General features: G+C 34.4%; 3 protein-coding genes and 1 long non-coding RNA gene across 4 annotated transcripts; 2 read left to right on the forward strand and 2 right to left on the reverse strand.

Annotated features, from left to right (window-relative positions):
* Positions 1–284: 284 nt before the first annotated feature.
* On the reverse strand, positions 285–957 carry LOC143212362 (uncharacterized). Its single transcript, XR_013009681.1, has 2 exons — positions 873–957; positions 285–511 (listed from the first exon to the last, which is right to left on the reverse strand). It is a non-coding gene; the product is annotated as an uncharacterized LOC143212362 (long non-coding RNA).
* Positions 958–1,603: 646 nt separating this feature from the next.
* Positions 1,604–4,496, forward strand: LOC143212339 (ATP-dependent DNA helicase Q1). The gene is made up of 2 exons (XM_076431042.1): positions 1,604–1,948; positions 2,750–4,496. The coding sequence occupies exons 1-2, from the start codon at positions 1,894–1,896 to the stop codon at positions 4,489–4,491; spliced, it is 1,797 nt and encodes a 598-aa protein (XP_076287157.1). The 5' UTR covers positions 1,604–1,893; the 3' UTR covers positions 4,492–4,496.
* Positions 4,497–6,337: 1,841 nt separating this feature from the next.
* Positions 6,338–14,559, forward strand: Tbc1d16 (TBC1 domain family member 16). Its single transcript, XM_076431041.1, has 5 exons — positions 6,338–7,205; positions 10,208–10,547; positions 11,533–11,958; positions 12,049–12,342; positions 12,422–14,559. The coding sequence occupies exons 1-5, from the start codon at positions 6,338–6,340 to the stop codon at positions 12,843–12,845; spliced, it is 2,352 nt and encodes a 783-aa protein (XP_076287156.1). The 3' UTR covers positions 12,846–14,559.
* LOC143212341 (transmembrane protein 104 homolog) lies at positions 14,557–23,270 on the reverse strand. The gene is made up of 6 exons (XM_076431044.1): positions 22,127–23,270; positions 21,834–21,955; positions 19,787–19,916; positions 19,328–19,702; positions 19,074–19,251; positions 14,557–17,918 (listed from the first exon to the last, which is right to left on the reverse strand). The coding sequence occupies exons 1-6, from the start codon at positions 22,163–22,165 to the stop codon at positions 17,212–17,214; spliced, it is 1,551 nt and encodes a 516-aa protein (XP_076287159.1). The 5' UTR covers positions 22,166–23,270; the 3' UTR covers positions 14,557–17,211.
* Between the last annotated feature and the right edge of the window lie 45 nt (positions 23,271–23,315).

The raw sequence follows: 23,315 nt of genomic DNA on the forward strand, positions 1-23,315 counted from the left end.
ATTATACTTTGTTTCCTTTTTACTTTCGACGCTTATTAACAATTATGTGCTGCATTTAATGTTTGTTGTAAATATCTTACGAAACATATTCAACATATGTATAAAATCCGAATGATATATTTTGCTTCAATAAACTTTTAGAATCGCAAACTGTTACCCTCGTATAACATATATAATATTATTCCCTTGCCGTTGCAAGGTGTAGATAAACAATTTTTGTAGCATTATTTTGACTTGTACCGCATCCTTTAATATGTAACACGAAGAAAGAAACAATAACTTACCGCTGCGGTCGCCGTCGTCGATGACATTGATTCAAATCCATCGTAAACAATTGGCAATTTCGGCGAGCGTCAAACAGGACCAATGAGAAATCGGTCACGTGACGACTGGCAGTCTTTTAAATAGTATCTCGTCGGTGGTTGCGTTTTGCTTGAGTTGGCTTCGGCTTCGGTCGATTCGGTCTGATTCGGTATCGGTCCGCTCTGGTCTAAACCATGTCTAAACCAGTCTAAACAAAACAGTAACGTATCTAAATAAATATATTATGATGACGAGCAATGACGAGGTATAGTTACATATGGTTACTACATATATCTGTGGTTGTCAGGAAGATCGCCGCATGTCACATATAAATACTTTCACTTTCGAGATATTGCCGTTTCAAGTTTTAATCACTGACGCTTCGACATAGGACATTGGTTAAATTGCATTATTTTTCTCAGCCTTTCGAATTTATTTTCACGACTTTTTTCTAGTAAATACGTAAATCCGAAATTTTTTAAAATTGTGACATGCGGCGTTTTTCCTGACAACCACAGAATATTGGCGGGAAAGTAGCGATATTTTACAGTTCAAATCGAAAATTTTACTTTACTGAGGCCACGGTGTCGGTGTATTATAAATTATAATAGAGGTGTTACAAGCAGAGAGAATATTATCCTCTCTGTTACAAGTTACAACCATGCAGTGTTCCGATATGGTGCATCTTTTCTCGCGCATGCGCGAGTATTTTAGCCTCACTCAGTACCAGGCTTGCCATATTCCGCGCGGTACCAGGCCCCACCTCGCCACGCTACTACGCTGAGCCCGCCCCACTCTTCCCACTAACACTGACGCGTACCTTAGCTTGCTCCACGCGGTACGCGTCAGTGTGTGGGAAGAGTGGGGCGAGCTCAGCGTAGTAGCGTGGCGAGGGGCGCAGCGGTAAGGGGCCTGGCACGCGCGGAATATGGCAAGCCTGCTCAGTACCTTGAGCACCCCACTGGATTTTAAAAAATTGTTATGATTTGACTCTGAAAAATTAATGTTTAACAAATGTATTTGTGTATATTTTGTAACTCGTAGGTCATGTCCTCGAGTCTTTTTGTCCGGTACAGATTGTTTCGGTACATTCCTGCCAATATAACTGACACTGACTCAGGGCTCTGCTACCTGCTGCTATTTATGTACCAGAGATGTACCTCATCACCTGCTCATCAAAGAGGATTATTGCAGATTACTGCTAATCACCTCACATCACAGATACGTTACTGTTTGTCGCGCATGCGCGTGAAATGTTGCACATTTCTGACATCACTGGGCACACGGGGTTCAAATCATGGTTCAAATGTTCAAATCTTAGAATGGTCTAAGGTCTAAGGCAGGCGTGGGCACGGTTTTGCCTCAATTGAGGCAAAATTGCCCACGCCTGGTCTAACTGGTCTAAGGCCTAAGGTTCAAATAGGTTATAGGTTAGGTTAGGTTAGGCAGCACTGCATCTGCATTGATCTGCATCACATCTGCATCCATCGCTGTTGACATATTTAGTTGACATATGAATACATGTTACTGTTATTTATCTATTAATGCATTCGTCAATTCTTTATAATTGTGATTTATTATTTCTTTACGATGTCTGTAAATAATTCGAAAGATGTTATAACAATAGACGATGACGAATACAAAGGTTCGTTTTTTAAATTTAAGATAAATATGAACAAATTTTTATTAGCAATTGACAAAATAGAAGTTCTAAATTCACATACATATCTATAAAGACTGTTACAGCTTCCAACTTCGACATTTTTAATTTTAACTTTTGATGGTATACATATTTAACTTATTTGCACATTTTCTGTAAATTGACTTTATTAAAAATTGATGGTGCCAAATTTAATTTAAGTATTACACATTACATTCAAACTTTCTTTGCTATAGGTAACTATACTAAACTAAATGTTCTGAACTTCTTTAAGAACTACACAAAATACCCTTGCACTAACTATTGGTTAATTATTTTGCTTTGTTGTTTTTATTAGATCTCTATAAAAATAGATACAGTTTTTTCATCTTTAGATTTCAAAGTCCATTTTAAAATACATTATTCTTAAAATATATTCCCATATTATATGATTATAAAATGCAGGTAAATGCAAGCAAGTTTGAGCAATTTTATCAAGTGTGTTCATAACAACGTATAAAAACATGAAAAGTGGTTGTAAAATCAACTGAAGCAATTTGGCATGAAATGTATATTAAATTGAAACAAATCCAATGAATATGTACTACTCTAAAGTCGACGATTCAAAATCATAATTATTTTTTCAGCAAATGATGTTTTGCTTTTTTTGCATTTTCTAAAGTAAATAATCATATTCTTCTTAATGCCTGATAATTTAAAACGTTTTTCAAACAATTTATACCATAATATGAGATAGAGGTAACATTACGTTTCTATACATTTTTACAACTAAATAATATTTTTCAGCCAATGAAGAAGATGAAATTGCTGCTATCGATTACGAGTTGAAGCAGATCGAGACTGAAATGCAAAATCTTGAAGATCGCAAAAAGATTTTAACAGAGCGCAAAGAAAAGTTAAGGGACGACGTGCTTTTGAAGAAAAGTTTATCTATATCGAGAAAAGATTGGAACAAAGAGACTTTCGGTTGGTCCAAGGATTTGAAGAAAGCTTTGAGAGATACTTTTAAAATTGAAAAGTTAAGAGAATTGCAATTGCCGACTATGAACGTAACCATGTCGAAAGAAGATGTTATTTTAGTTATGCCGACGGGTGGTGGTAAAAGTCTATGTTATCAATTACCCGCTGTGATCGGCAAAGGCATCACGATAGTGGTTTCGCCACTGATATCGTTAATGGAAGACCAGTTACACGGTTTACAAAAGATCAATGTGAAAGCTATGATGTTGAGTGCAAAAAGTAATAAAGAAAATACTAAAACTATAATGAATGCGCTTGTAGATAAGAAATCCAATCTGAAACTAATTTACGTTACTCCGGAATATATGGCAAAGTCTAATCGTTTCATGAGCAAATTACAAAAAGCTTTCGAACTGAGTCGATTAGAGCGTTTCGCAATAGACGAAGTTCATTGTTGCAGTCAATGGGGGCACGACTTTAGACCGGATTATAAATTCTTAGGAATTTTGAAATCCATGTTTCCAGGGATACCGATTCTTGGGTTAACCGCCACTGCTCCGGCAAAGATTATTGTGGATGTTCAAAAGATCTTAGATATTCAAGGTTGTTTAGTTTTAAGAGCTACGTTCAACAGACCTAATCTATTTTACGAAGTTCGTCGTAAACCAGCAGAGAAAGAAACATGTTTAGCTATGGTAGAAAATTTATTGAAAACTAGATTTAAGGACAAGTCCGGAATAATTTATACGACTACTATTAAAGATGCGGAACAGTTAACAACAGATTTGAGGGCGTTAGGCTTGAAAGTTGGATGTTACCATGCGATGCTAGAGGCAGATTACAGGTCGGACGTATATTCCAAGTGGATATCTGGGAAATATCAAGTTGTAGTTGCTACTATTGCCTTTGGATTAGGTATCGATAAACCGGACGTACGATTCGTTATTCATCACTGTATTTCAAAGTCGATGGAGAACTTTTATCAGGAGAGCGGACGTGCTGGTAGAGATGGAAAGAAATCAGCTTGTATCGTGTTGTATAGACTATCGGATATATTTAAGTTAAGCACAATGGTATTTCAAGATAAAGTTGGTTTACAGAATTTATATAAGGTACTAGCATATTGTTTGGATCAAATTTCGTGCAGACGTAGTTTAATCGCTACTCATTTCGAAGAAACTTGGAACAAAAAAGATTGCGCTGAAATGTGTGATCATTGTAGAAAATCTAGCGAGAAGAAAGACATAAATATCGCACCGTACTGTAGACAGTTATATCAAATATTGACTAAAGCGATACAGAATGAAACAAGATTGACTGCCTTAAAACTTCTAGATGCTTGGTACGGCAAAGGTGCAGTGACATTACGGGTTTCTTCCGTGCCAATACCAAAGTTTACGAGACAATCGGGTGAAGCTATAGTAGGACATTTACTTGCAAATGGTTATTTACAGGAAGACTTTCATTTTTCTGCATACTCTACGATATCGTATTTGAAACGTGGAGCCAAAGCTGCACTGGCACTCGATAATAATCATGAAATACTTTTTAAATACGATTTACAATAATGTTTATACATTTGTAATAATTAATCGATAATATAATAAGGTTTAATTTATGATAAGCGGATCTGAGTATTTCTAAAGTGCAACGATATCGTTGGTTTCGTTTTAAAATACAAGCGTTTAGAACTTTAGCAATTCGAATACCTCAAGAGAGAAAAACAAAGTTTCGAATGGTAGAGATTTTATTTGATCGAGCTCTCAATTTTCTTTTACCATGCTTCTTTGAGTGCTACTTGATTAGGACAGTAGTCATTTTCAGCTATAGACGACGCAACGGAAACCGGTCAATGTGAAAACGCTCTAGCAGTGATGAAACTTTGATTTGCGAAGGTTGGGTTTCCCTTAAATTCGAATTACAGAGGATCTATTGTACATATATGTATATTTCGATTTATAAAGGTTTTTATAGAGAAGCAAAGAAGAAGGAAGAAAACTGTTGCCTCGTAGAGGTTTTTAAATTACTTTTATGAATGTGTGTATTAGACGATAGTAATAATATTTATTGTCAAAAATTGAAATTACTACATTAATTTTGGAATTTGCTAAATATACAATTTAATTGCAATATTTTAATTGTATTATCAAAAGACTACAGAATATTATTGGCTCTCATACCGAAGAATGTTCTGAAAAATCAATAAAAGGTTCTTAATACGGAAATTTGGATTTTTAAATTGTATTAGATAATTATAATTCGAATTTCACTGCGTGTTGTTCATTTTTAGTTTGAAAACAAATGAATTACAAAGTAAAAAAGGCAGATTGTTCTAGCTTGTAGTTGAAAGATTTCGAAATGGGGGAAAAACTGATTGAAATTTAATAGGAAGAAAAAATCAATAAAAACAGTATATAACGTTGAGCAACGGCATGTCGGTGGCTCGGATAGTAAGCCAACCACCAGGTTCACGATCAGATGGAAATATTGATCCTGGATAAGGGCATCTGTGTTCCGTCTGTTGGCAAACACGTTTTACCACACCACCCTCGAGCTCTGACTCAAAGTGATATTATTCGACAGAAAATTTGCTTGTTGTTCTAACAAGAATTTCAACTGCGAAAGCGATCCGACAGTGGTTTGTTACAAGTGATCGTCGTATCGAGCATGTTGTAGTTTGGAGCGTGCATTATTTCGTTCTCGGTTCGATCATGCATATGTGCAACGAATAAGTGACGCGTCAACAATATTTTTTCAATTCGTGTGTTCATTTAAATGGAACATGGCTTCGTAATGTTATCTTAAGGATGTTAAACACAATCGAATCTCGTTCGCCTCGGATTTTCATCAGAATTTGACGAAAGCTCAACAATATGTTACCCTCGTAACAAAAGGGTGACTTTGTGCAGGTAGAGACCAAGAAGTCACCGATTGATGCTCTACGTATACATGTACAGCATAGACATAGTAGTTATTATTAGCTGCGTGTATGCATCGAGGCTAATTGGTGCGATAACGTTCGCGTACTCGAACGAGCAAACAGCAACGGGTAAAACATTGTATTTAGATTGTAGGAGAAGAAATCGCAGTTGGTCGTAATATTTTCATGCAGATCTATTCGCGCGCTTCTGCGCGACGAAGTTTCGCCTCTGCTGTTTCCATATCATGTGGAAACATTGAAGTATTCGATAAGAAGAAACGAAATCAGCCCGTATTTGTTGTTAGTAAGGAACTAATCGGACACGATGATGCCTTGTAATCAATGCAACGATCGTCGTTTGGATCCTCTTACGATCCCGTGACGATTAAAAACTGTGTGACACAATTGGTTGGCCAGTTATTGTGAAAATTCGCAATGACGCTTTCGAAAAATTAACTAAATGACCTGGACACACCGATACGCTTCGAACGAAGATGCCTCTGCCAAATATCCTGAGGAAAGCGGGCAGCTATATTTTAGGAGACTGCAGTCAGGACAATCGTCGCACCGTGTACCAGGATGGCGAAGCGTTGTTTTGCAAGAATAACGTCTGTGTTCATCCACCGACGTTGATGAGGCAAAATTCCGATGTGGTACACCATCCTGGGTACATGGCGATCACCTGCAGATTCAATAAGAATTCGAACGTGCCAACTTTGCATCTCAGTTGGATACCTAACAGTACGCTTCGCAAGCATCCTGCAACCTTGGAAAATATAAACGCGAAGAAGCTCGATTGCGCCGCGCATACGGACGGCGAGACAGCCGGCCAACCTGCACACATATCCGAAGAGAGCTGTCGTTTCAAGTGCGACTATCAAAACACCAGCGAGAAGGTTGATGTTTGTTTAGAGGTGAAAGAACCCGTTAGTTGCGGAGATTGCGAACGCGTTTGCTCTGGCGGGTTTCCGCGGACCGCGGCACCAGCTCTCGATCACACCAAACCGAACGACGATCGCAAACAACAGAATCGTTTATGCGACGACAAAACTATAATTTCATCGGACACCAAAGAAACATCAAACGAGTCTGGCGATCTCATCGAAGAAACTCGTCAGTCCGACATTTCGCCGACTGCGATACTTGAAAAGAGCAATTCTAGCAACGATTTAAATCGATCGTGTTCCGAGTCTGTAAACGAGAAACACGACGAAAGTGAACATTGTAAAGATGAAAAAACTATCAAAATACAAGAATACGATGGGAGAAGCATGGACGAGGAACTTAGATACCCCTATTACGACGATGGTAGTCTCAAGAGTCGTAGCATGTCGCTAACGTCTACATGCAGCCTATCTGTCGGTATGTCTTTAGATTCTATTTAATTTAAACTAATGATATCTAAATGATTTGAGCCATTTATTTTGAAAGTGGCCTAAGTCCATTTAAATTTAAATTGAGATATTTTAGAGTTTGCGTTTCAATGAAATTGATAATATACGTATAGGATACCTGAGAGTTAAATTTACAATTCCTATTAAAATAATAACAATTATTAGGTAAATAATATGTGTCTTCTTACCGAGAGTGGACTTGAGCCACTTTCAAAATTAACAACTAGATTTGTCATAAAATTTCGAACAGCCCAAGTCCATTCGACATCATTTAGAATGCTTCAACTTGAAAAAATAATATTCAATTTATTTTATATTTCATTAGAAAACTTGAAAAATACCATTTATGCAATTCAGGAAATCTTCTAACTATATAAATTACATAACAATTTACTCCACATTTATATTTTGTGTATGTGCGAGGGATTTGAAGAAGTCATGGTGCTCCGGTAGTATATATCGTAGTAAGTCCATCATATCCTTGTATTTCGCTGTTGTAATTTGTCTTATATTTTTATAAAACAGTGTCAATGCAATATTTTCGAATTTTCTTGGTTTATCCCAACACGGTAATAAATTCAGTATTTTAAACTCTGCATTATCATCCATTGATATCTTATAGAAAATTATTTATGGTTCATTTCTCAAAAAACGCATCCAGCATATTTTTAACCAATTTATTGTTTCTCCGTTAGAATTCCTTACCCTTTTAAAAATTGCAAATCCTCTTGTTTCATTTAATTTCGAATAAAGTTATTACCTTTCCGGCACTTCTCGATAACATTATAATAATCTTGGGGGACGAACAGTAAATTATTTTTCTTTAATGACATTTCTACGACGTCAAAATCTCTGTCATTCGTTAAAAATGAATGTTCTGATACTAAGAATTTATTTATTTATGATCTATCAAACAACTGACAAATGGATTTGGGCCACTTTCAAAATAAAAATTTGTATCATTCTATTAACCAGCAATTACCTATTTACAAAATCTTTGTGATTTAAAATATATTAGTTACAATTTGCTTTAGAATGGAAAGATAACATAGAAATGTAAATATTAAAATTGCTAGCTTGATTTTTCTCGAAAATGGACTTGAGCCACTTTCAAAATAAATGGCTCATTTATTCTCAGCATCGACTCAACAGAACGAATAATACAATTTTCCTAATATTTCCTATGATTTGAAAATCTTACATTGAATACAGGGTGTCATGTAACTGCGGTGACATAACGGCGGGATAGGAGCTGATTAGATATGAAAAAATAAATCGGAAACATAGAATAAAATTATTTCCTTTAACACTTTGTTTGTGAGAAAATGATAATTTTAAAAATTTGTTCATTGTTAATACGCGTACATTCTACAATATCCATAAGTCTCAATTCAACTGATTTCGCTGTCTCTGTTCGTGCGAATTCTATTTTAAATAGATCAAATAACGAATAACTATTCAGGAATTTGATTAACTTAATAACAGTTGGTGTCCAATTTCTACATACGTTTTCAAATCATTCTAAATATCATAATTAACACTAGGTTTACGGAGCACTAGAAAGAACTATTTCACATTATTTTATAAACATAACAAGCACGCATCTATCCAAATTTTTGGCCATTTTTCCAATCTAATATATACCTAAAGAAATAAATTTGGTAAATAATTCCTCAGGGAAGCATCTTTACAATCTTAATAATTGCAGATGAAGAATATTGTAATCCGTCATTTTGACGCCTATTCTAACACCTGTGTGTTAAGAATGTAAAAGTAAAACAACAGTTATAGAAGACATAATAATACTCACAATTTTTACAAATATGTCAGTGGTTTTCAAGGATAAACACGATTTACAGCGAAATCCGTTGAATTCAGACTTAGTTAATTGGACGTATACCGAGCAGTTGTTCGGAGTCAACTTTTTCAAAACCAAAGTCTGAAATGAAACAATTTTCTTCTATATTTTCGACCTATTTTTGTCATGTATAATCAGCTGCTATCCGGTTGTATCACCAGTTACACGACAACACTCTGTACAATAACTGTATAAAAATGTTAATAGAGTACGAAAAATATTCTCTGAAAGTGAATAATTTAATGTTGAGTTTTATAGAATTCGTTAAAATGTAATACAATGAAAAACCATACTCGATAATAGAGGACTGCGAACAGTTAATATGTTTGTTGTAAACCATGCAGTAGAAAATTTTCAGATCTTTATCAAATTCAAAGGTAGATTTGTTTGTATCTTAAATCCATGAAATTTCACCCTATTAACATTCATCTTGTTTTCGTTACTGTTGCTATGTCATTAGATAATATGCGCACTGAAATTTTAGTAATCGCACAACCCGAATTAAATTGTTGCAATTGAAATTACGAGTTGATCCATGTGTATATTTTGTGTTAATCTACTTATGCTTACCAACATTGGCACAATATTGCTTTTAAGAGCAACTGCTCAATTCCAGAAATATGTATTCCAAACTTTCTCCCAATATTTAGAAATAGACATTGACATCGAATCAATTTTATAAGATAAATTATACATATATGGTACATAAACGTATATGTTCAAAGTGTACGTATTATGTAATTTCCTATAAAATAAATTTTTGTCCAAATTTTGCATTTTTATCTGTATCGTATAGCAACACACATGTGTTTGTACTTATACATTGACCACATTTTCGTTTTAAATAAATGTATAAATAAGAAAACCTGAAAGAGAAAAAAAGCAAAGAAATATGTGGAGACACAGGGCTACTCAAAGTATTCAACATGATCAGACTAGTAAAATGCGCGCTTTAATAATGTCTTGCACAATTACTTATTTTTTCATTTTTTGGAGCTGCGCATAAAGAGAAACAAATTTGATGGAAAACATTTTTTCAAAAATATCTACAGTTTATTAATAAGACTGACAAACGTGTGAATACTTCAAATTTTGAATCATGAATTTTTCAGGCGAGGAGGTCCCAACATGGATGAGATCACCGGAACTTTTGGCTTTACAGCATAATCTTACGTTTCCTGAAAGCGCTACAGCTTCTCCCGTCACATTACGTAGAACGCATCGATGTAGACGGTTCTCTGTCGATCTCAGCGAAATGAGGTCCCTGAGGTTGTTCTTCGCCGATCCAGCCTGTACCTCTGGTCAATTGGTAGTTGCGAGTAGAGAGAGTCAATATAAGATTCTGCATTTCCACCATGGTGGCTTAGATAGATTAGCTGCAATTTTACACCAATGGCATCAATTGCTTTACCCAAGACTAAACGAAGATACCGAAGAAGGGCTGCCGTACAGGTACCATTTACGTATTAATACTATTCTATGTGTTCTATGTTAAGATACGCATCACTTTTTCAAATTGACTTCATTAAAAATTTATAATGCTAATCTTAATTTAATTCTACCTGATTTAAAGTAGTCTGTATCACGTTAGGAACTTCTTCGCTACCCTTTAACAACATAGGTAAGAGCTCTTCGTGTCTCTTTTTCTTGTGATGATTTTATCCTGATTCGAGTATCGCTTACTTAATTAATTGTTAACTACTGTCTGCTTACGCGGACAATTATATCGTTAAATACTTTACCAGCCAACAATTTATTTCATAGTTCTTAAATGCCTCTTATAAGACATAAACTTTTCAATAACAACAGCAAATTTACCTAATCGTAATCATTTCCTTTGGAACTATCGGTTAAGAGAAGATTTTAGTTCCTTTTATACAACAATCATGGAAAAGCCTATTAATACATTTTCTATATGTAGAATATTAATTTAAGAGGATAGATTTGTTTGATGCGCCTCTTCATTTCTCGATAATGCATGCAATGGGGTTTTTCAGTAGTCAAAAGATCAATCTAGGCTGCTGTCTCCCTCAAAAGTCCTATTTTTACGTTTACGAGGTGTAATTTGCATTATTCGGCAGCATGTAGCTGTCACAGCTTTATGAAAATAACTACATGCAGCAGCTTTATCCTTCCGAATAATGCAAATTATGCCTCGTAAACGTAAAAATAGGACTTTTGAGAGCGACTGCAGCCTAGATTGATTTTTTATCTAGCACTTTTCACTACTGAAAAAGCCCATCTTTGCATTATCAAGAAATATGAAGGTGCATCCCGCAGCCTTGCAATCCTGGACACGAGACTATTTCCTTAAGCTAATAAGAAATCACATTATTTCCTTTACAACTAATAACTAAAAAATTGTTTAGAAATGATATAGAATATAGAATATGGATCATCTTATAGTAAAGCGTACATGGTGCTTTTTATATTTCAGACATTTTATGGTGTGCCGACCAGAGGTAAGTCGCGATGAATTACATCCGGAAGAGGGACAGGTACCAATGATTACCTCGTTAGCGTGGAAAGATTTGTTGAACGAGAAAGGTCAGGTAGAAGATGATCTTGCGCTTCGTAAAGGAATATTCTTTGGAGGATTGGAACCTGCGTTAAGGAAAATTGTATGGCCATTTCTTCTTCACTGTTATTCATATCAAAGCACCTACGAAGAACGGGAACAAATAGATGCGATTTTGAAACAAAAATATGAAGAAATACAAAAGCATAGAACAAACATGAGTCCGAAGCAAGCCGAACATTTTTTGCGGAACGTGGTGTGTATCGTAGAAAAGGATGTCGTTCGAACCGATAGAGGAAATCCGTACTACGCGGGTGAAGATAATCCAAATATCGAAGTAATGAAGTACGTTTACGTTTACTGTAATGATAAGTAAAAATTTTCGATCGTATCTGTATTATCGATATTATCGATTATCAAATTTCTTTGTTCCAGAAATATTCTATTAAATTATGCAGTTTACAATTCTCGATTAGGATATACGCAAGGGATGTCTGATCTGTTGGCGCCGTTATTGGCTGAACTGAATTCCGAGATAGAAGCTTTTTGGTGTTTTGCTGGTTTAATGGAAAGATCTGTAACCGTGTGCACGCCTACCGACGTTGACATAGACAGAAACTTGTGTTATTTAAGGGAATTAGTTAGAATAATGGTACCAGAGTTTTACGCGCACCTTCAAAAACATACGGATGCCTTAGAACTTTTGTTTTGTCACCGATGGATACTTCTGTGAGTAATTAATTCTATAATTACTACACAGCAATGTCACGTACAGTACATGTACCTATGTATTATATGTGTTTCACAGGTGTCTAAAACGAGAGTTTCCAACCGAAGTAGCGTTAGTAATGTGGGAAGCGTGTTGGGTAAATTATTTAACGGATCACTTTCATCTGTTTCTTTGTCTTGCTATAATATGCGTATACGCAGATGACGTAACAGCGCAAGACCTTAGAACGGATGAAATGTTATTATATTTTAGTTCTTTAGCCATGTATATGGATGGAAATCTCATATTGAGAAAGGCTAGAGGCCTATTGCATCATTTTCGTCAGCTTGTTCGTCTACCTTGTACATTAGTAGGACTTTGTCGTCCGTACGGTCCAGGAATGTGGGATTGTACCCACGACCCTGTCATAGAATGCGTGGGTCATGAAATCGCATCGTGCCCACACTTGTTATTGCAATCGGTATACGGCCGTACTTTTAAATGCTGTTCTTATGTGAAATAAATATGTTAGAAAACTTCGGTTGACCGATGCGACGTGCTGTAAGCAACAACACAAGACGATGAAAGTAACGTTTCACTCTTCAACTAGGTATTTCTAAAAAATTCTTAATCGATTTAACGCTACAAGAACAAGACGACTGCACGTTCGTATCATGTATCACGTTCTGATTTCCATATCTTCTCAGTTTACAAATACTGATTCAAGTAAAGACTAAAAAGATATCCGATATCCAACAGCTTCTACGAACAAAAGTATTCTCTACCGAACGATTAGATATTATAGAATTCGTATGATCGTAACGAGTTCCGATCAAAAACCTTTAGTACAATTAAAGACTGATGACAAAGGAGAACGGAGTAGTACAAGCAGCCTAGCTTTCTATATCTCCAAACAAAATAGAAAGCTTCTCACTGTACCAACACAATTAACAATGCATCGTTCTGCAGCTTGGTACAGATTCAATGAGCCTTGATCCGAAACTAAAATCTAATCTGACATCAGCAAACTAAATCAAATATTACTCGATACGTATGCCGCAAAAATATTTATTATGTGTTCATTCAAATTTCTTGGTCAATTAACTATACATATACGTGTTTACCTTGTGATATTCATTTCTATGATGTATAGTTAATGCTTGTTTCGTCTTACAAAACAATTTTCAAGATACTATTAATTGCACACATTTACTATACGCGTTGTATCGTTTCCATCACATTTCATATTTATTTTTAAACGCATCCAAGTTTTTTACAAACAGTCAATCATGGTAAAACTGTAAGATTAATCTATTTACATATAAGTTCACATACAAGTACCTCGCTGAAAATATTTTTGTTTTCCGGCTCAAGGTGTATTTGCTCGTTTTATTTATTTGCTCCTAACGAATTAATAATATAAAATAAAAGAGTACTTTTTTTCAAGCATATATATATTTAGATATTCTGTTGTAACAAATATATTATAGAAAAATCGTTATTCGCGCGATATCTTAGGGTCTCGTGAACAGTTCATGCGAATAAATTTTATATATTTAACAATTTTCAGTAAAATTGAAAAACCGTACATTTATTGTGCCGCTTTGTGTTGTTAGAGTATTATACAGAGAAATCTATTTGCGTTGAAAATTGACTGCACGTCTAACTGAAATATAAATCAACAGAAATATGTATATACATATAAAAATAAATTGGAATAAGCTTATATAATGATTTGTTCATCTTTATTCATTTATTCTTAGAAAATATATGTATACATATTTAATTTGCTGTATATTATACGTATACAGGTACATGGTATGAGAGGCATATCGTGAATACTTCATTGGCAGTTTTACACATACCATGTATTAAAATATGATCTACGCGATATTCACATTATATTATATTTATTTCGCTAATAACATTCATTCGGTTTATTTTATTGTTGTGTGCGCAATGTAAATTGAACATAAATTCTAGATTCTAGGAGATCACACAATCGAGAACTTTGTTTTTTTTTTAATGAAAAGCACAAAATAGGCCATCCATTTTTACACCGCGACTGCACATATCGATTACACAATCTATTCTTTTAACCTTCGTAAGTACCGACTAACGGTTAACGAACCATTAGTTTTTAGCTACAAAATATCACGTATTTGAAAGACATTATGTGTACAGTCAAAACTGTATCAACAACGATATATGCTAAATAAAAAATATACAAAATCAAAGGATATATCATACAAAAGTTAAATGAAGCTTATGCATTTGGCTCATACAATGATTAATCCCAACTTCTACCAGTGTATTGTCAGTTTACTGTGACACATTGTGACACATTATTATTATTATTATTACTATTATTATACTTTCTCATAAGAGAAAAAGGATGACTTTTGACAGTGGTGCCAAAAACACTAAAAATAACATTTGCATACAGATACTGCTATCAATTATATCAATATTTTCTAATATAGTTTATTGACGTTTGCAAAATTTTTCCTTTTGCATCGCTTTATAAGGGAAAAGTGATTTGCCTTTACAGCCCGAACCGACTCCCAGATAGCATAAAGACGTCTGCAGTTGAATATTCAGACGTCTTAAAGATGTCCTACGAACATCTTCCGAACGTTTCCTGAACGTCTTCTGTTAGAAACGGTACATCTTAAAGACGTCTGTTTGACGTTGCAAAGACGTTCAGGAGACGTCCGTAGGACATTTGGGAGATCTTTAAGACGTCCCTAAGAAGTCTTATTGTTAAAGGTCCATAAATGGTAATTAAATTAAAAGAAGGGAAGAGTAAAAATAGATTTCGACAGAAACGAGTTGAAAGTTAAACCTAGCTTTATCAGAAGAATTCATGTGGAATTGACATAAAAAGTGTAATAAAAATAACAATTGCAATTAAAATCACTATAAAAATAATGAAAATTGAAGTTGAAATTGAAGTTGAAGAGTTCAAATTGAAATTGAAGCAGAAGCACTAACTCGAACAAATAATACCAATGCTAGTACTACTAGATTATGGGCATATAAAAACAACACTGTTTATGGTATTAAAGACGTCTTTTTAGGACGTAAGGCTTTCAGACTTGAAATAGACATCTTTAAGACGTCGTGCGTTGTCTGTGAAAAAATCTGTAATATCCTTTCTCGCGGTCCTTGAGTCATCGAACCGCTCGAATCTCCTATAATTCGATGAAGTTCGACGGTTCGAGTTTTTCCATTAGAAAACCGTAAAAACATGATGACCACCCAACGCTACAGTTAGCAGGATCTACTTTAGTTAGCGAACGCGAATATTAATCGTTTTATGTTGAGACCAATCGACAATGAAAATTCAATTTGTACGACAGTGGCAGTAGATCTGTGAATTGTCTAGGTCACTGTCTTGATTATAATGTCTTACAAAGAAGGCTTTAACAGCTTCCACTATTATTAGGGATAGAAATTCACTATACAATAGGTGAGTTGATTTAGAAGCTGCATAACTGTGATTGTATACATATATATACAGGGTGAGTCCGAAGAAACAGAACACCTAAATATCTCCGTTACTTTACGTTGTACAAAAAAACTTCTTAGGACAAAGTTACACTGTTTGAAAGGCCACATGTAACGGTGTAAGGGAAAAAATTTTCAAGGTCATTTTTTTACAAGATTACTTACTTACACCGTTACATGTGGCCCTTCAAACAGTGTAACTTTGTCCGAAGAAGTTTCTTTGTACAACAAAATGTAACGGAGATATTTAGGTGTTCTGTTTCTTCGGACTCACCCTGTATATATATACAATGATGGTGATGAATCCTCGCTGCCTTATGATAATTCATTGTACACAGTTGGAGATAAATGATATAGAGAATTGCATTTTGCTCCAATGCAGTGTATTATCGGAAAGACATGGTTTGTGCCAATGTTTTATGAAAGGACAAACTACATCAAATAATTCAGAGAACTTGTGATCCGATTATGTTGCAAGGCAAGACAGAATTGTTCCGCACCCTGACATCGAATGCAATGCCGATGAAGATGTAAAATTTTTACAACAAGGTGTAGGGTTCGTATAGATAAATGTAAATAGCACCAAAGGTTGGTTCTTAGCGAGGGATAAGGAACGGTTTCTAATAGACATTGACAGCTTATTAATTGTGACGTGACAAACACATTTTCATGGAGAAATAAGGATATAATAACTAAAATAAGATGCGGGGACTCGATTGAAAGTACTCGACACGGTCTATCGTTCTGACAGTTTCGAATTCTGTAAGGCAAACCAGGAAACCTAGGCCTCCGATATAAAGATAGCGGCTGTCAGGTCTGTCAGAAGAAGTCTGGATAGCATAAATCAGAGTACAACAGGTTTTAGACTAGCTAAAGTTCGGCACAACATTGAACGAGATCCTGACCACTATATTGGATCTAGGTCTGGACTTCTAACGCATAATAAGGTAACCGCTCGAGTACTTATAATGGCCAAAAGAGTTTCTGTCGTGGATCGTAATTAGAAATTCAGTAATAGGTGCTACTGAGAATGAAAAAGGTTTGCTGCTCGAAGGTGCGATTAATGTGATTGAAGAGCAGTTTCTAGTATCGTGCGGCAATGCCAGAACTATCAAACATATCGAAACTGCTAGTCTATAAGCTGTATTGTCTTGTACTCTAAACAGCAAGTATAGAATAATTGTTTAAAAACAGTTTTTTTTAAATTTCACACATATTTTTGCATAAAATACTAACACACTTTGAAGTACGCGTATTACCATAAATAATTCAGTCTCGAATTCATTAGTATTTTAGACACGCGCTAGATTTTCAATAATTCTGTATCGTTAAGTAATCCTTTTTCTTCTTTATGTTTTTGATTTGAACAAAAATCTTCATCATAAATTTACACCTATATCCTTCAAGTGTATTTGCATAAAATTGACAGACACTAAAACCATACAAGCGACGGCCCAAACGATCACAAAAATCAGCCAAACATTACTAGAGAACGGACTTGCAAATTTATTTACAACACCCAGGCCTAACGCTTTGTTTGTTCTCTGCCTGGCACAATACACCAAGAAGGTTGGAATCAAATACTGAATTCCAGCTCCGGCGTACGATCCAGTGATCCCGACTAATATCGATAAATCTTTGGTGCTCATTGCTATTAAATATGGCGGCAGTATTGCTAGTATCGGTAAGACGAATTTACGAAGACACAAATGAGACGAATCCTCGTTGAGGAACAAAGATTGTAAATTATTTCTAAGAGTAATAGCTATAATAGGGAAGCTAGTGCTCAATGTAAATACTGGAAACAATGATAGAAAATATTCTATAAGAATAATAAAAATATTATTACTTTTGGAACAGTCTCCGGATCCGCGAGGGCTAAAATCTAGCGTATAAAGATCGTCTAAATGTTCGAAAGCAAATGCTCCGGTTAATGCTAATAAAAGATAAAAACTCGCTATTATGATATAATCCAATGCCAAAAATCGAGTTAAAGTAGCTTTGTTTGCAATTGGAGCCACCAAAGCTGGTAAAGAGTGATGACACATAAAAGAATAAATGCAGGCACCGAATAAACTAGGTATACCTGAAAGATTGTATTAGATTGAATTATTTTACTTGTACAAACGCTACAAGACATATACACTACCGGCCAAAAGTTACGACACATGCTGATTTTTGTAAAAGTCGAATATATCGATAAATTCTAAAATGATCCACCGTTAAAATATCAAATATTAATTAGTTGAATAATATTTCTAAACAGATTTCAGCATTTTCTTATGTCCATAATGCGTTTGTGTAGTTTATACACCCCGTGTAAGACAATGTTCGGAATGGACTTTTTTAAAGGTACATCTTTGGCAACTTCTACAAGAAGCATGGAAAAACATCAAATTAGAAACATTTGAAAAACTAACTGCCAGGATGCCCTGAATATGTCAGGCTGTTATTAAAAATAAAAGCGTTTTTTTGTAATGAATGAAAAAACAATTTGAAGAAAAATACTCCAGATAGCACAAAGACGCCTGCAGTTGGACATTCAGACGTCTTAAAGATGTCCCGAATGTTCTACGAACATCTTGTGTTAGAAAACCGTACGTTAAAGACATCTGTTTGATGTCTAAGAGACGTTCAGGAGATGTTCGTAGGACATTCGGGAGGGCTTTAAGACATCCCTAAGAAGTCTTAAAGGTGCATACATATTAATTAAAATAAAAGAAGGGAAGGGTAAAAATAGATTTCGACAAAAACGAGTTTAAAGTTAAACCAATAAATAGCTTTATTAGAAGAACGAATGTGAAATTGATATAAAAAGTGTAATAAAAATAACAATTGCAATTGAAACTGGAATTGGAATTGAAACAAAAACACTAACTCGAACAAATAATACCAATGCTAATACTGCTAGATTATGTATAAAAACCATACCGTTTATGGTCTTAACGACGTCTTAGAGACGTAAGACTTTCAGACCTAAAATAGACGTAAAATGGACGTCTTTAAGACGTCGTGTGCTATCTGGGTACGCATTCCTGATAAAAAAAATAATACAAAATGTAAAACATACTGCTCGTAAGTTTTTTGACAAGTTAATCTTCCTTGATAGTTCTAAAGGCATTCAGTTCTTCTTATAAACCTCCTGTTTCTCTGAATTTACGCCGTGATTCGAAATGTTTGGCCGGTAGTGTATGTAGTATAAATACATATTCATCAGTCATGTAAACAAACGTATGCTTACCGACAATATTTGCTGCCGAAGGATTCCCTTGTGCGCCGTGAATAATTAAATTTTTTGAAGCGTACGCAATCATGATCGTAAACGCAAGCCATCGCATAGTTGATGTGAGTAGTTGAAGATATTTGGTCTTTTGAATATTGAAGAACGCAAAGGGTCCCAGTAAAAGAACAAATATGCTCTGAAAATAATATTTGCATTGTAGACTGTAGACTGTAAACTATAGAAACGATATGAGTAAACTATATGAAACGTACAAGAAATAGCCTATATGCGCCAAATCGGTCCAGAGCAAACGCTTCCCAACAAACTTCGGTATCCGATATCGTATCGTTGCATGTCAGATTTGCTGGTTGATAAGTACAAGCGACGTTAGCCAGCGTCTTGGCAACGGCTGCTCCGTAAATACTTAAATCACCGTACAGATAAATAGCAAAACACAGATAAAACAAGACTGTACCAAACTTATTGAAAAAAATTGATGCCATTTGTCCCATTTCTATTTTATCACGAATTACATAATATCTGTAAGTCATGTCTGCTTGATCAGGACTAGTTGAAAACGGTGTAACAAGCGGAGTATCTTCGGAGTCTGAATTCGAAGGACCGGGTTCGCCTAGGGTTTGAAGAACCTACAATTGAAAAATAGAGAACGATATAATCTTAATATATAAAATTTATACATAAAGTAGAAGTTAATAAAAAAATCTAAAAACCTCGGATTCGGATTCGTTGGAAGGTGAATCTTGAGAGAAACATACACGTTTTCGATGTTGAATGTGCCGCCATGTTAGCATGGCATTGGCAGATGCCATTACCTCAATGACAAATGTTACCGTGATAAAGCTACAAACATGAAATAACGTATAAGTATATTTGTAATTAACACATTTGTGGTAGTTAGACAAACAAATCGCATCTTTTCCAAAATTATAATCCATGCCTCAACTAAGTTCTAAATAAACGGCAATATCTATGTTCTAACCAATGCATCAAAACAATTTTTCAATATCCAAGAAATTCAAAATTTACTTTGTACATGGAAAACAATGTAAAGATAAATTTAAGAATTTCAGTTTATCCTGTGCATTATGTGAAAAAGCCAAGAATGTTAGAATGTATATCTTATATATCTAATTGTTAGACTGCTAAAAATGTTCAAACAATGTTACAATATAAAATTCCATAGAATTTAATACGATTTTTACTTATTTCAAATCTATAAAGGCTACTACCACTGAAAATAAGATTTTATTTGTTCCCTCTTTCTTCAAATTTTCCTGTAGAAATTAAAAACTGCATAAACATTCGCAGCCTACTAATTATGGTAATCTTCAGAAAATTTATCTATAAAATTAGCATTCAATAAATACAGAAAAACGAGGTTAAACGACAAATATCTCCAAAATAGAAATAAATGAGTTGTACGTTGTACTCTTTTGCCTTACAACTATATGTATATGTATACAGAATGTCTCGAGTAACATTAGTACTTCGATGGACGTTATCATCATTATCATTATTATTATCGGCAGCTAGAAATTTTACATTGAAAGATGAAAAGTTTGGAATAATGCATGTTCGAATGGTAATTTCTTTGTGAACAGATGCATAAAGGACTGGTGAAAATCAACTCTGATTTTCACTGTATAACTGTGCCCAATAATGCAATTTTGGTAGCATTACTTATCATTGCTTTAATCCAAATACGTTTTCTTTCATGACAAACTTCCAATTTGTTGAAAGTGTTTGAAACATTAAATATGATAAGACAAATGGTTTCTACCAACAAACTCTGCAAACAATTGTTCTGTCGGTATTACATTTTCTTTGAAAGGGCTTGAAATGGTTACAAAAATAAGAATGAAATGTAGTAGTAGGTTTTTGTTTTTAGTCTGTGTGTACATATAACTTTGCACAGTCAAATTTTGCAAAAACCACAAGAGCATATACCTCGATAACTATTTGTCAGTGAAATGCAGTTCCTTTGAAACTTTTTCTCTTCCTGATGAGTAGAATGTGATTATTGTGATAGAATTGAACTAAAAACTGTAACAATTATCTGAATTAAAGGTTTTTTCGTAACTGTTTTTAAGCCCTGATACAGAGCTAATATGTATCGGTAAGAGAACAATGGTTTCTTAGTAATATACAAATTAAAATATCTCCTAATCTAATAATTTTTCTACATAGAAGATTTAATACTGTTTCGTAAGGAACGCAGAATTGCATTAAGAAACATATCGCACAGATAAATATGTTTCTTCTATCGATCGTATTTGCTGATAATAAATTTTTAAATGTTTTCGGCGCAACGGTTCGATCGTTTATTACGAATTATAAAGCACAGATACTTCTGACAAAAACGATATAACTTGAAAAAATGTTTTCCAAGAAGAATAGAAAACTGTTTTTGAACGCAATTAGACGTTATTTAGATTTTGTTACAACGTTTCAAGCTGAGGATAATAATTATCGTCTTAATCTAAATATAAATAAATGATACACTTTTAAAGGGTGAGTCTGGATACACAACGACTTTAAATAACTTCCAAGTTATTGGTTGAATTCGAGAAAAAATATTGGGCGTTCGATTTAAAAGAAAGTAACAGAAAATAGATTGCAGCACTATATGTCCTCCTGAAAACCACGCAGCATCCGTTTGAATAATTTATTCGTACAAGAAATAACTTGAGAATTATTTGAAGTGGTCATGTTACGAGACTCACCCTGTATATAAAAGAAAGTTTAATGATAGTATACCTTATAAAGGCTAATATTAAAATAATACTTAATCCCAAAGCCCATCCTGCTCTGCTGAAAACAGCAGGCAACGTTAAAGCTCCCGTGCCAACGATTAGATTGAAAACATATATGAGACCAACCTGAAATAATATGTATGAAACTTTGTATACTATAAACACAGCGGTGACAACAATAAAAACAAATGATTTAATCAACAGATAAGAAAAGGTATATTTACGATCGCAGGTTATGCGATATCATTTATTGAAAGCACAATAACCTAAAACGAGATTGCTATGTGTTTTGCTTACCCATGTTGAATATTGGTCGCTCGAATATTGTTCAGGCATCTCGATTCACGTTATAAATGGAAATGAATCAGTTTGCTCGAGATGCTGTCCGCCGCTGTTATATATGTCATTGACCCAGCTGTCGTTATGTACTGTTCCAGAAATGATTCGAGAGCAACTAAATAAATACGCTGGGATCACGCAATATCAGAGATTCTTCCTCTTCTCTTCGATTTGAAATTTCTTCTATCGATCACTCGAACACTTGATATACAACATTCTCGTAGACTTTGCGTTTATATTTCTTCTACAAGAATGTAAAATGATTTGTTCATTATAATGAGAAAGAAAATACATCGATTGATATTTGAATTTAAATTCGTATCAGATGTTCGATTCGATTGTCTGTGACAGTGACAGTCTGTGATGTGATCTGTGACCTGTGTGGACCATGCCTGTGACGCGCTGTGCTGTGATTGCGAGTTGCGAGTCGCGAGTGTCCAGGCGAATTGTGCTGCCATCTACTCATATTTAAAACGCACTTTTTGCAAGTGTCAAATTTATTTGAACAATCTAAAACCATCGTCGGTGCTAAAACTGAATAATAAAATAAGTAAATCGTATACTGTAATATATCCAATGTTAAGTAGATACGTATAAATAATGATAATTATTAGAAGTAGTAGTAGATAATTAATATAAATAGAAATATTATTAGAATGAAAAATAATTATTTTTATTTACGTATGTATTCATATTTCAAGCATTTCCTGAAAGTTCTAAATCAGATTAGATGATCTATCATCAGTCTTCGCTAGATTATAGATTCATGTATAAATAATATAAGTATATTGCAGAGAGCAATACTCGACATAATGTAATATATTTAAGTATATATATAACTGAATTATATAAAAGTTGAATGCGTTTATAATCTTTAAATTTGATTGCAGATTTCTAAAATTCTTAAATAATAGAATTTTCATAAGAGAAGTAACGGATACCATTTCATTGAAAATAATTTTTATTCGACTGAAAATATAAACCTAGGTCTTAGAGTAATATAAATTTTTACCACAAATCTTACGTTACAATAATGAAAAACGCCAAACAGTATAAAAGCTACGGTTGTGTATAAAAACTACTATGTGAATTCATGCTAAATGAAACGATAAGTGATGACCGTTTTTACGTTTTCAGCGCGCTTTAG

This window comes from Lasioglossum baleicum, chromosome 9 (genome assembly GCF_051020765.1).
Source record: "Lasioglossum baleicum chromosome 9, iyLasBale1, whole genome shotgun sequence".
In the NCBI taxonomy this organism is placed as follows: domain Eukaryota; kingdom Metazoa; phylum Arthropoda; class Insecta; order Hymenoptera; family Halictidae; genus Lasioglossum; species Lasioglossum baleicum.

Excerpts from the sequence above, each read along its gene's own strand:
- LOC143212339 (XM_076431042.1), top strand. The coding sequence starts at position 1,894 with ATGTCTGTAAATAATTCGAAAGATGTTATAACAATAGACGATGACGAA. Across the intron at positions 1,949-2,749 it reads AGACGATGACGAATACAAAG|CCAATGAAGAAGATGAAATT; the intron begins GTTCGTTTTTTA and ends AATATTTTTCAG.
- Tbc1d16 (XM_076431041.1), top strand. The coding sequence starts at position 6,338 with ATGCCTCTGCCAAATATCCTGAGGAAAGCGGGCAGCTATATTTTAGGA. Across the intron at positions 10,548-11,532 it reads GAAGAAGGGCTGCCGTACAG|ACATTTTATGGTGTGCCGAC; the intron begins GTACCATTTACG and ends TTTATATTTCAG. Across the intron at positions 11,959-12,048 it reads CCAAATATCGAAGTAATGAA|AAATATTCTATTAAATTATG; the intron begins GTACGTTTACGT and ends TCTTTGTTCCAG.
- LOC143212341 (XM_076431044.1), bottom strand. The coding sequence starts at position 22,165 with ATGCCTGAACAATATTCGAGCGACCAATATTCAACATGG. Across the intron at positions 21,956-22,126 it reads GCGACCAATATTCAACATGG|GTTGGTCTCATATATGTTTT; the intron begins GTAAGCAAAACA and ends ATATTATTTCAG. Across the intron at positions 19,252-19,327 it reads GCGCATATAGGCTATTTCTT|AGCATATTTGTTCTTTTACT; the intron begins GTACGTTTCATA and ends TATTATTTTCAG.